The sequence below is a fragment of the Mustela putorius genome, unplaced genomic scaffold, assembly GCF_011764305.1.
Source record: "Mustela putorius furo isolate JIRA1106 unplaced genomic scaffold, ASM1176430v1.1 tig00000596_pilon_pilon_pilon, whole genome shotgun sequence".
NCBI lineage: Eukaryota > Metazoa > Chordata > Mammalia > Carnivora > Mustelidae > Mustela > Mustela putorius.
Window position 1 is genome coordinate 11,746,665 of NW_025421428.1, and position 11,727 is coordinate 11,758,391.

Genomic DNA, 11,727 nt, shown 5'->3' on the forward strand with positions numbered 1-11,727 from the left:
CGGGCCTGTGTCCTTCTGTTAGTTGTCAGGATTTCAGGTAGCTGAGCAGTGGGGATGGGGAGAGGCCGCTGTGGGAACTTCAGGCTTATTAAAAGCCCAGTGATAAGCAATCATGTTCATTTATGCCCATCAGTATTCATCTGAGGGGTGTTTTGATATGTAATCTCGTGGTGAGCCGAGAGTGTCAATTAGCTGTTCAGCATTGAACTAGAGCGGTGCATAATTCATTAGGATTTCACGTTCTTCAACTTCTTCCGCTGGATTAAAGTTTTGGAGGTCCGCAGCGTCCTCTGAGTCAGGTGTCCTGCGTGCCCCCTGGTGTTCTGACAGGCGCCCCCTTGTACCTCTGCTCCAGTTGTAGACGTCCTCTGTGCTGCTCTGGGCACTGACACAAAGCCGCTCCTCCCAGCTGCCCTCAGAGGGAGAAGTCTGTCATTCACCAGCCGGGAGCTTGGCAACACCAGAAAGATTTCTTGGGAGCTATTATTCACGTATAAAGAATGCCCATTTTAAAATGTGTAAAGGTCACTCCTTCTTGTTCGCCAAGCATAGTAGCCCATTGTCACCGTGGTGCATGGCCCCTTCCCTTCGGACCTCACCTCCTAGGACCTCAAATGGCAGGCCCGAGAGGCCCGGGGCTTGACCCTTTGCTCAGCCCTGTCACGGTTTTTATGTGCTAGGGAATGGTACTGGGGGACTCTGTGCTGTCAAGGAAGCCCCGGGGCAGGGATGAGGGGCCCAGCTTTCTGTGCTGCTGTCCTTAGGGAAAAGAGACACTTTTCCTGAAGACATTAACAGTGGTGACAGCAGTCAGTGAGAGGCTACATGCCAGTAGCTGGGATGGACGCTTTACGCTCACTGAGTTACGTTCGCTCCGCGACACTGCGGGTGCGTTCTGTTCTCCATTTCATATGTGAGAGAGCTGAGGGTACACGCAGACGTGTCCCTGGCCCGGGCCAAGGCTGGGGAATGGCAGAGCCGGCGCTCACGTGCAGGCCTACCAGAGCCCAGATCCTTGGCGGCTGCTCTGTAGAGAACAGGGTCCAGCACCAGGTTCCCCTCAACAAAGAAGCCTCTGGTCTGGAGGCATTCAAACTCTCCCCGCTGTGTTTCAGAGCCTCTGGACCACGAGCCTCCTGTGTCTCCACTGCTCCCTCGAAAAGAACGAGGTCCCCAGTATGGCGGCCTCAATGAAGATGAGCGCCTTCTCCCCAAAGACAAAAAGACCAACTTGTTCAGTGCCTTGATCAAGAAGAAGAAGAAAACAGCCCCAACCCCCCCGAAACGCAGCAGCTCCTTCCGGGAGATGGACGGCCAGCCCGAGCGCAAGGCGACCAGCGAGGAAGAGGGCCGAGAAACCAGCAATGGGGCGCCAGTCCTCACACCCTCGGACGCCGCCGAGCCAGCCAAGTCCCCAAAACCCAGCAGCAGGGCTGGCGTCCCCAACGGAGCCTTCCGGGAGTCAGGAGGTGCAGGCTTCCGGTCTCCCCACCTGTGGAAAAAGTCCAGTACACTGACGAGCGGCCGCCTGGCAGCCAGCGAGGAGGAGAGCGGCAGCAGCGCCAGCAAGCGCTTCCTCAGGTCCTGCTCTGCCTCCTGCGTGCCCCACGGGGCCAAGGACACAGAGTGGAGGTCTGTCACACTGCCACGCGATCTGCAGTCCACGGGGAGGCAGTTCGACTCGTCCACATTTGGAGGGCACAAAAGCGAGAAGCCAGCTCTGCCTCGGAAGCGGGCAAGTGAGAACAGGTCCGACCAGGTGACCAGAGGCACGGTGACTCCCCCACCCAGGCTGGTGAAGAAGACCGAGGACGCAGCGGATGAGGTCTTCAGAGACGCCGGGGAGGCCAGCCCGGGCTCCAGCCCGCCCAGTTTGACTCCAAAACTCCTCCGCAGGCAGGTCGCAGGGGCTTCTTCCTCTGGCCTTCCTCACAAGGACGAGGTCGGGAAGTCCGGTGCCTTGGGGACCATTGTCGCAGCTGAGCCGGTGCCTGCCACCAGCCGAGCAGGGCCAGGAGCATCTGGGGGGGCCGGCAAAGCCCCCACTGAGGAGCCCAGAGCGAGGAGGCACAAGCCCTCTTCCGAGTCCCCAGGGAGAGACAAGGGGAAGCTGTCCAAGCTCAAGCCCGTCCCGCCGCCCCCGCCACCGGCCTCCGCTGGGAAAGCCGGGAAGCCCTCTCAGAGCCAGAGCCAGGAAGCAGCGGGGGAGGCCGGCGCTGGTGGGAAAGCCAAAGCCGCGGCCATGGTTGTGGATGCTGTGAACAGTGACACCGTCAAGCCCGGGCCACTGGGAGAAGGCGTCAAAAAGCCTGGGCTTCCGTCCATGCCAAAGCCACAGTCGTCCAGCAAGCCGGCAGGGACCCCAACCAGCCCAGCTCCCGCCCCCTCCGCCTCGCCATCAGCATCTTCTGCCCTGGCCGGAGACCAGCCAGCCTCCACTGCCTTCATCCCGCTCATATCAACCCGTGTGTCTCTTCGGAAAACCCGCCAGCCTCCAGAGCGGATCGCCAGTGGCACCATCACCAAGGGCGTGGTCCTGGACGGCACGGAGGCTCTGTGCCTGGCCATCTCCAAGAACTCTGAGCAGATGGCCAGCCATAGCGCCGTGCTCGAAGCCGGCAAGAACCTTTACACGTTTTGCGTGAGCTATGTGGATTCCATCCAGCAAATGAGGAACAAGTTTGCCTTCCGCGAGGCCATCAACAAACTGGAGAATAATCTCCGGGAGCTTCAGATCTGCCCGGCGACAGCAGGCAGCGGCCCGGCGGCCACTCAGGACTTCAGCAAACTCCTCAGCTCCGTGAAAGAGATCAGTGACATCGTACAGAGGTAGCAGGAGCCAGGCGTCAGGGCAGCCGGAGCCACCGGCCGTGCCTAAGGGCTTCCCCACGCCTGCCATGGTGGCTGACACGAGATCCGTGAGTTGGGACGTTGGCCCAGGAGTGCCGTGCTGGACGGAGCCAAAGGTCACAGTGGAACACAGCCCTACTACCTATGTTTTGCGCCAGCTGTCCTCCTGCACTTTCCCCCTCCCCCGCCCGGGCTCCTCAGCCTCCTCTGTGCCGAGTTCTATCTGTGGACTTAAACTGAGCTCTTTGGGCCAGGTGGGAAAGCAGATGAGTATTTCTTTTTTTCTCCTCTGGCTCTGCCTTCTCCTCCATTTACCCCAAGAACGAGTACCCTGAACAGGAATCTTGTCACCAAGGCCTAGGAACTGTCCCCTCCACTTACCACGCGGAAGGAGCCTATGCATGCCTCTTACTGTGCCTCCTGCCCTGAAGACGCGTTTCCAGAACTCCATCCTGGAAAGTGCTGCTGGCTGGTCACTCTGTCCTCCGTTGCTGCCAGGCGCTGGGGCCCTCACGTTTCCTCGTGTGAAGGTCACCTCTTGATTTGTGGGGGGGGGGCGTAAAACAGGGTGCTAACCAACCGGCCTTTGGGTCCCGGGACAGTGGGGAAGCTGAGGGGCCCGTGGTGTGGGCGACTGTCCTTGCCAGCCATTCTCGGCGCCTTGCTGTCTCGTGACAGGCACTGCTCACCCAGGACGGAAAGCTGGAGTCTTAGTAGCAGGGTCTCAGTCCAGAGTACCAGCGTACGGGAGGCAGGACGGATGGCCATCGGGGTAAACAGCTGGCGCCCGGGTGGCCTGGGGCTGGGCCTAGGGAGGCCTGCTTTGGGCCCAGGACACCTTCCTTTCAGGTTTCCAGGTGCCCAGAAGCAGCACTGGGTCTTGATTTCTGACCGGTGCCGTCCTGCTCCCTTCTACTCCTCTGCATGCAGAGCTCTTTTCCTGTGCGACAAGCCAGTCCTTAGTTGTCTGGAGTTCTGGAAGGATTTTGTGGCTCCACCCTCAGCCCAGCCCCCTGTGGTACAGCAGGACCTGCCGTCGGCCACCAGCACCTGCCGTCGGCCACCAGCACCTGGGAGGAAAAGACTGTGGAGCCAAAAGCCCCTTTTGGCCGTGCACGAAGGGGCAGACGTCCCGTTGAATCGCCATGAGCAACACGTAGCCCCCCTTTCTGCTGGGGTTATCAGGCATGAAGACCGCGATCAAATGAAGCCCCAGAATGTGTCTCGAAGAACAGGCCTTTGTCTACTCTCCCCAGGCGGCCCCGGACCAGGCTTGTGGGGCAGAAGCCCGGGCCGTCTTGAGCTTGACCTGGAGCAGCTACTGAAGAGTGGGCAGGCACCTGCCTGGGCCTCTCAGCAGGCCCAGGAGGAAGAACCACCTCGCACCCCCAGGGGTGCGCACCTCCTCGCACCGTGACCGCACACGGGCCCCATTTTTATGCTCCTCACCTAGACTTGTAGTTTATTTCCCTGGTAGAGACTGTTTCGTTTGGATCAACTTCCGCTGTCCTCACAGCGCGTCACCTCTTCGCCCCCCCAGCCTCCCGTGTTGCACACACTGGGGGAGGCGCTCGAACACCACCAGCGGCCTTTCGGACAAAGCAGAACGGACCCCCTGGGTTCCCTCAACTGCGTGTTTCCATGAGGTACTGGCCTCTTTGTTCACATGATTTGCCACTATATTTTACATTTATACGTTGATATTACACTCTTTTATAAATGACATGTAAATAGTTTTCCACTATTCTCTCTTCTCAAATGCTTCTAGTTGTCTTTTTTTTTTTTTTGTCGCATACATTTTGTTTCTGTATATGATTCTGTGGTTTTTGAATCCACATCTTTCTGTAGTATTTTTTAAATAAATGTTTACAACATTAGAACTCGGGCAGATTGCTCTGGTCTGTACTTTCTCCTTGTTGTTCTGAGCCGTGGTGTGCGTGTGGTGGGGGGGCCGGGGTCCCTGTTTCCCTGCAGGGGGACCCGGAGGCTGGGCGGCGGGGCTGCAGCACGAATCTCGCATCTTCCTCCGCCTCCCGAGAGCAGTCTCCTTGCCCTGGTCTCAGGCCCTTCTTGTGCTCTTGACACCGATTCTGCCGGCAGCCCTGGGAGTGGGCTCTGCCACCGGGGGGGGGCCACATCTGACTGATGTGGGAAAGGAAGAGTCCAAGGGCTGTGCCCGCTGTCAGGCTGTCACAGCATCACTGAAGTGGGGAGGCGGCATCCTGGACTCCGTTGGGCCGGAAGCCTTAGTCCCTCCACAGGTGTGCTTTCCTGCGCTCCCCGCTCCCCACCCCCCACCCCGGCCCCGAAGCACCCCTTGCTCGCTGTGGTCCACGCACCCCGGGTCTTATTTCTCTGCGTACAGGAGGAGGGGTGGGGATGCTGGCCTCAGGGTGATGGAAATGCCACCCGGCGGGCCGTGTCCTCTCCCAGCCCCCCACCGAGGGGACTGAGGGGGGTCCGTGAGGCCATTTTCCCCATCGGGGCCTCCATTTAGCACCAGCTGACAGCTTGGAAAGTGGAAGTCAGGGAAGTAAGTCGCGCTGTGTGATAATGATACTTATTAGGCGGCAGACTTGTCAGAGGATCCAGATCTGCTCAGCAAAGCATGGTGAGAAGCACGGCTCAGTGGGAGCTCAGCGCGGCGGCGCAGCCCGTCAGGCAGGGGAGGTGAGGTCGCAGCCCCGGGCTGGGTGCTGGGACCTCGCGGAGCACGCGCGCCGAGGGGCTGCAAGGCCTTCTCCCTGTTAACCGGGTCAGGGGCGTCACCTCAAGGGACAACTCTTGAGTTGGAAAGAAGACGCAGAGTGACTACGATGACCGCCACCACCGATGGCTGCTCCCTCCGTGCCAGACATAGGCCGGTCCCTGAGACTTCACGGCACCTCCTGGGCAGAGCGTGTTACCCCATTTTCTTGACACCCAGCCGTGAGGTTACGGGTTGTCATGGCTTGGGCGTGGTGGCATGTGCCAGTCACCGTGGCAGCTGTGCCCATGGGAAATACGCGTCTTCTCTCAGTTAGAAATTTTGCGTGTGCTGCTCATGCTTCCGAAACTTTCTTGGGTCTGGCTGTTCTGGAACAGCGGTTCGCCACTTGGGTAGGCCACAGAAGCCCTGGAGAACTTGGCGCACCTGGCTGCGGCCCCAGGAGAGAGCACAGAGGTGCATACGTGGCCTTCCGAGCCTTGTGAGGCCTGCCCTCGAGGTCCAGAGCCGGGGAGCGGGGTCAGGCCTGCCATCTGGGCTAGCAGCTGCTGTCACTGTCGTCAGAATGAAACACAAGCCAAAATGTCCGAATGGGAGCGAGCAAGCACCAACAGAGCACGGAGCGCAAACAGCCAGGAGGAGCGCCGCGTGGCAGGTGCCTGCAGGGTGGGGTAGGGCGAGCAGTGGAGACAGACGAACTCATCACAGCCCGGTGTCCATAAGCCTCGCCAGTGCAACGTGAGCAGGAGCAGCCAGACAGTTGGTAGTGCTGCCAGAAGCTTCCATCTATTTAAAGCAGCACATTGGTCTGTGGTTTGGTGTTGGAAGTCAGGACGTAGGGTCATGCCTGGTTGGGGCGCAGGGGAGCTCGGGGGAGCAGATGGTGCTCCGTTTCCTAGTCTCGGTCACACTGACTGACGGGTGTATCACTTGGGGACAGTTTACTGAACTGGACACTCAGAACTGGAGCACATTCTCCAAGTGTGTCAGATTTCAATGAGAGGTGTTTGCTTGTATTCGTTAGAGAGCGAGCGAGAGCCTGAGCAAGGAGGGGGAGGAACAAAAGGAGAAGCAGACTCCCCGCTGAGCACAGAGCCTGACGCAGGACTCGACTCCGGGACCCCAAGATCATGACCTGAGCCGAAGGCAGATGCTTAACTGACGGAGCCATCCAGGCGCCCCTCAGTGAGCGTTTTCTTAAAATTACAGCTCGTATGCAGAAGCTGTGCACTACAGATGTGCTTTGTGTGACCACCTGAAACCCTCTGTTTCTTTAATGAGGGAGGTTCTGTCCCTGTCCTCATTTAACATGCCAGGAAGCTGAGACTCAGAGATGTGAGGCAGCTTGCCCGAGGTCACACATGCCACCATACGCCGGCTGTGCCGGACCAACTTGTCGGCAGTGCAGATGGCCCCAGCATGACCAGCAGAGCTTGCTCCAGAGTCCGGCTCCTCCCTCTATCATGGAGTAGAAGAAGTCAAGACTTAGAGACAGCCCAGCTTCGCCGGTGTCAGGATTTGCTGCAAGAGATCCCAGATTGAGTGTCCTGAGGAGTCGATTTTTAAATGTTCTTGGCACAAGAGGCACCCGGTGGGACAACACTGAGCAACCGTTGTGACTGTCCCACCCTCTTGGGCGGGACCCCAGCCCCCTGCCTGGAGGGTGACAGCATCTTTTTCTGGGTTGGGGTCTTGAGTGGACTCAGTCATCCAGTGTCTCCAGCCCCGGGACAAGGGACGAGCTGGTGGCTTGTTTACTAGGACAGCTGCTAGGTGACTTGCTGCCCCATGAGCCTCTTTCTTTCTTACACGTTTTTAGGAATATTTCAAACACATGGGAAAATTCAAGCAAAAACATTCCCCGGCAGTTTAATAGCTAAATAGCTTTTAGATCTGCACCCCAAGAGGAAGGCTTTTGTGTGTGTCTTGTGTCAACAGTGAAAGGGTGCAGACAGCTCTCCGGCGCCTGGACTGGGGGAGACAGCATTGCCACGCCAGGTGGGGTGAACCCAGACTGCCCAGGGGAGCTTAATCTGTGCTGGCCAAGTCAAGGTTTTCCGAGGAGACTCACCTTCCCTAATCTAGAAGGTGATCTTACCCACCAAGAGGGTGCGGGGATGGCATGACAGGCCCCCAAACCTCAAGCAAGCCTTGCTGGGGTCGAGCGAGGGTTAAAGAGGCGAGGTAGCCAGGTACAGCAGGAAGGACTTAACAGAGCAATGCCCTTAACAGTTGGATCGTTTGGATTTTCAGGGTTATTGAGCTCGAATGTACAAGCAACTGGAAGGAATAACTTAGTCGTTGATTGCTGCTGAATGATGAAAGTCTAATGACAGGATAGCCACTCTCCTGAAGGCCCAACCCCCTGCTTTATCTCTGATTTCTCTGAGGTTAATCTCATCCTACGAAATTAGAAACCAGCCAGTATGTCCCCAAAGTGTGTGTAAACACGTGCGGGAGCATCTCATCCTCGGTGACCTCCAAGTTCTTGTAATCGGTGACCACAGAGGCGGCTCCTTTTGTTCTAAGAGGAGAAATGGGCAGGTGAGGCTCACCCGGGGACCCGGCTGCAGAGCGTCCCTCTGCCCTTGGCCTTTGGTGTGTCCTGTCTCGCCTGGTCTTTCCACGAGCCCGTTCTCTGGCTTCTCTCTATATGAATGAGCAGAGGGCGGAGTGATCCAGCTTGCGGTCCCCACCCCCAATGCCCGGCCCCCCTCCCAACAAAGTGGAGGTGAGCACAGCCGGGTGAGAGCCTGAGCTAGGATCGCACTTCCTTCACTTGGCCACTTTCTTCACAGCTGGAGCTGCCCTTTGTGGACACGCTGGGACTCATTTTCTTGAGGTTTGCCCTCTGTGGCTTGAGGGCTGAGTGTCTGCCTCTTTTATCAACAGACGAAGACCCTGGGATGTGTTCTGTCCCCATCAGACTGTCACAATAGCAGGAGGCATCCTGGCTCATCCCTTCCCTGGACGGAGATGGAGGCCAAAGAGTATGATGACATGCCTCCCAGGCTCGGTGTCGCTGTCTGGCCCCTCTCCCGGTGGGGCCCGTGTGCCCAGGCGTGGGGCAGAAGCAGTGAGGAGCTCCGGGAGAAGGCAGCTCGCTTTAACATGAGGTGATGTTCTGATTCCTGTCTTCCCGGCCCGTTCTACCACCCAATTTCCGCACTCCCAGTCAGCTTGGCTCTTTTGTAGCTCCGATCTGTCACCCCTTAATAAAGTGGCTTTCTGGCTGCCGGGGATTGAGAGCTGCTACCGGGGAAGGTAAGTCACTAATAGAATGGAAAACACTGTGAAATGCTCCAAGGTGCCAAGCTGGGCCCAACCCAGTGTGGTTCTAAAAGGCTAATAAAAATCCACCAATTAATTGTGACAGCTCAATGGAAAATTATTCAATTGTGAACAGGGCCAAGCAGCAGCTTGAAGGAAGGAGGGGAGATGTTGCTATAGTAACATCAATCCAGGTTCTCATCTCAGCGGTGGGAGCCAGCCTGGGAGTGAGCAGCATCCGACCGCCGTAGCCGACACGGGGCGGGATGCGGGACACGGCAGAGCAGCGCCCGAAAGAGATGCTCTTCCTTGCCCCGGGCTTGCAGCCACTCCAGGCTGAGCGCTGGCCTCCCCTGGGGTGGGGAAGTTGTTTTCAGAATGCTCTTTGCTTTGAGAAAACCAGGGAAGGAGCCATCGAGTGCAGGAGGAAAATGCACCCCGTATTGTGTTTCCCTCTACCCTTCACCGTGGGTATTTTACCAACTGCCAATTAAGGGGCTGCCGGGACAGGTGTGGATACAGGCAGCACGAGCTCCATCTCCCCGGAGCGGAGGCAGTGGCAGCTCAGGAAAACAGAACTGCTGGGGCCCAGAGGACCTGTAGGCAAGAGCCAGGTGGGCCTTCCATTGTGGTTTTGCAGTTACAACTTTTATTTCAAAAGATACACACAACACATTCATATTCCGAACATTTGAAAGGCAACCTTGCTCCAGCAAAATGAATCCCTTCCTTGCTCGTCTCCCGCTAGACTGCAGGCTCCGCACACACGGCGCCACCGAGGACAGTTACCAGAAGGGAACGGGCAGCCGGTTCCGAATGACATCTCGACACCGCAGTGGGGTTTTCTTGCCAGAGGGATCTTGTGTTAACGGGATGGGGAACAAGATTTTTTTTTCTTTAACTTTCAGAACCATCCTCTCTACCCGGTGGGACGCGTTCACTCCGAGTTGCACTGTGGATGTCAGCGGCAGGCGTCCCCGTGGAGGCTGTCAAAACTTGGATTACCCACTGCCATCAGCAGCCCCCTGCCTTCAGCCTGGAGCCCACACCGCTGGCCCTGCCTGTCCACATTCTTCCCAGGGGTGCAGCTTGCTTTGGGCCACCTCCTTTTGGATCCCATCCGGTCTTTTCCTCGGTGCCCACTAAGTGATCCTACTGCTAAGAACTCATGACAGGCATCCCCTTGCCTTCTTAGTATCCTGATCTTTCGGGCTCAAGGAGAAGACAGGAGGGGGAGTGGTAGCCGGGAGGGTCCACGGACGCCCCGGCCCCCTCACCGCCGGCCGAAGCGGAAGCTGAAGCCGCCTTTTTTCCTGCTGTAACTGCTGAGCTCCTCGGCCAGGGTCCCTAAAGGGCCGCTGGCCTTCTCGCCGTCTGCGGGGAGGAAGCCAGTAGCCTTGCTGCCATCATCCTGCCTCCCGAACCGGAACGTGAAGCCAGGGCGCCGTTGGCCCGACACCTGCAGCTCCTTGGCCATGACCAGCAGGCCGTGTGGCTGTGGGGCCCCCGGCCAGCCAGGGGAGCCCCGTGGGGGGAGCATGCGGTATCCCCCGGGCAGGTCGGCCCAGCTCATTCCGCCTCTGACACCTCCCACGGTGGCAGCGGGCTCTTCTCTGTCCAAGAGAGGAAGGCAGGCACCCAGCGGCAGGAGGAGGAGGCACGGCAGGGCGCGTGGGCTTATCATCTGGGCCGGAGGAAGAAGAGAGGAAGTTACCGGCTGCACACGTGGGCCTTACGTGACAACTTGTCAACAGTGTTTCCCGGGGCCTGGACAGCCATCAAAGGCTGGTGGCTCCGCAGAGCAAGCAGCTTGAGGAAGTGTCACTATGCTGGGGGTCAGGCCTTTATTAGCAGGCTCAGGAGTGATTGCACCAATTAGGCTGATTCTCCTCTCCTGCAGTCCCTGCATCTGAGGGCCTTGGCAGCTTAGCATTCAAATACCCCCGCTGCTGGGACAGCGGACGGCCGCGCACCATGCGCCGGCAGCCCCCGAGAGCCATGCCATGCAGATTGGAGCTCGTTCTCTTTTATTTTAACTGTTGACTCTTGGGCCATATCGTTTCAGAGCCACAGGGCAGAAAATTCATAGCCTCAGTCTTGGTTTCCAACTTGATCATAAATGGGTCTGGCTAAACTGTGCTGCCGGGACACTCAGCTCGTGTCCCTCTAACATGGAAAGGAGTTGCGTCCAGGCCTAACTCAGACACCCACCGGGGAACGAGCATGTGGACGTGGCGGGGCTGCCGAGGTTCCCTACGAGCTCCGTCTGTGTGTGCGGCTGCGAGTCCTCTTTACAAGAAGCTTCGTTTTTAGGCCCTGTTCATCCCAGGTCTTCAGGCACGAAGACTGTCAGGAAGGCTAAGAGGTGGTGCCTGGGCCACACAGCGGGCAATGGAGGCCTGAGATTTGGGATTCTAACGGCCAGACAGCATCTTGGTGTGCCAGGCCCGTGGGCAGAGCTTCCTGGCCCCCTCCCGCACTGTCCTCACAGCCCTGGTGCAGGGCGGTCTTCCCCTCTTCTGCGGGGGAGGCCGTCCGCGAACAGGGCACTTGCCCAGCGTCTCACAGCGAGCGTTACAAGAGACAGCTGGGGTATATGCCCGGGTCTAAGTGACTCAGAATCGCTCCGCTACCCCACAGATGGCGGTCCGGGGGGATTCGGAACAGAAATAGAGCTTCCCCAAATGCCCCGGCTTTGACAAAAACTGCTCATTCCCTCTGAAAGGAAGCCTTTTTGGTAATGACCATGGTGAGTCGGAGCCGGCTGTTCTGAGGAGCAGCTCTGAGCCTGAAAGAAAGAGCTGGTTCTGGAGAAGAAGCCTGGGATCCCCAGAGCTCTTTCCAGAAATGGCTCCCTTGAAGACATTTCAAAGTGAACCCAGCCAGAAGGCTTTAAAAAA

At 58.0% G+C, this 11,727-nt stretch overlaps 2 protein-coding genes across 3 annotated transcripts in view; one reads left to right on the forward strand and one right to left on the reverse strand.

Moving 5' to 3' along the window:
• ABL1 (ABL proto-oncogene 1, non-receptor tyrosine kinase) overlaps nt 1–4,735 on the forward strand; it is a 133,648-nt gene extending 128,913 nt beyond the window's left edge. For both annotated transcript variants that reach the window (XM_004757105.3, XM_045082604.1), the window contains exon 11: nt 1,116–4,735. In XM_004757105.3, coding sequence (XP_004757162.1) covers nt 1,116–2,833 — 1,718 coding nt within the window. In that variant the 3' untranslated portion in view covers nt 2,834–4,735. The remainder of the gene's footprint in view (nt 1–1,115) is intronic.
• Nucleotides 4,736–9,755: 5,020 nt separating this feature from the next.
• Nucleotides 9,756–10,511, reverse strand: LOC101689621 (pyroglutamylated RFamide peptide). Its single transcript, XM_045082606.1, has one exon. It carries the CDS (start codon nt 10,509–10,511, stop codon nt 10,101–10,103), a length of 411 nt encoding a protein of 136 aa, XP_044938541.1. The 3' UTR covers nt 9,756–10,100.
• Between the last annotated feature and the right edge of the window lie 1,216 nt (nt 10,512–11,727).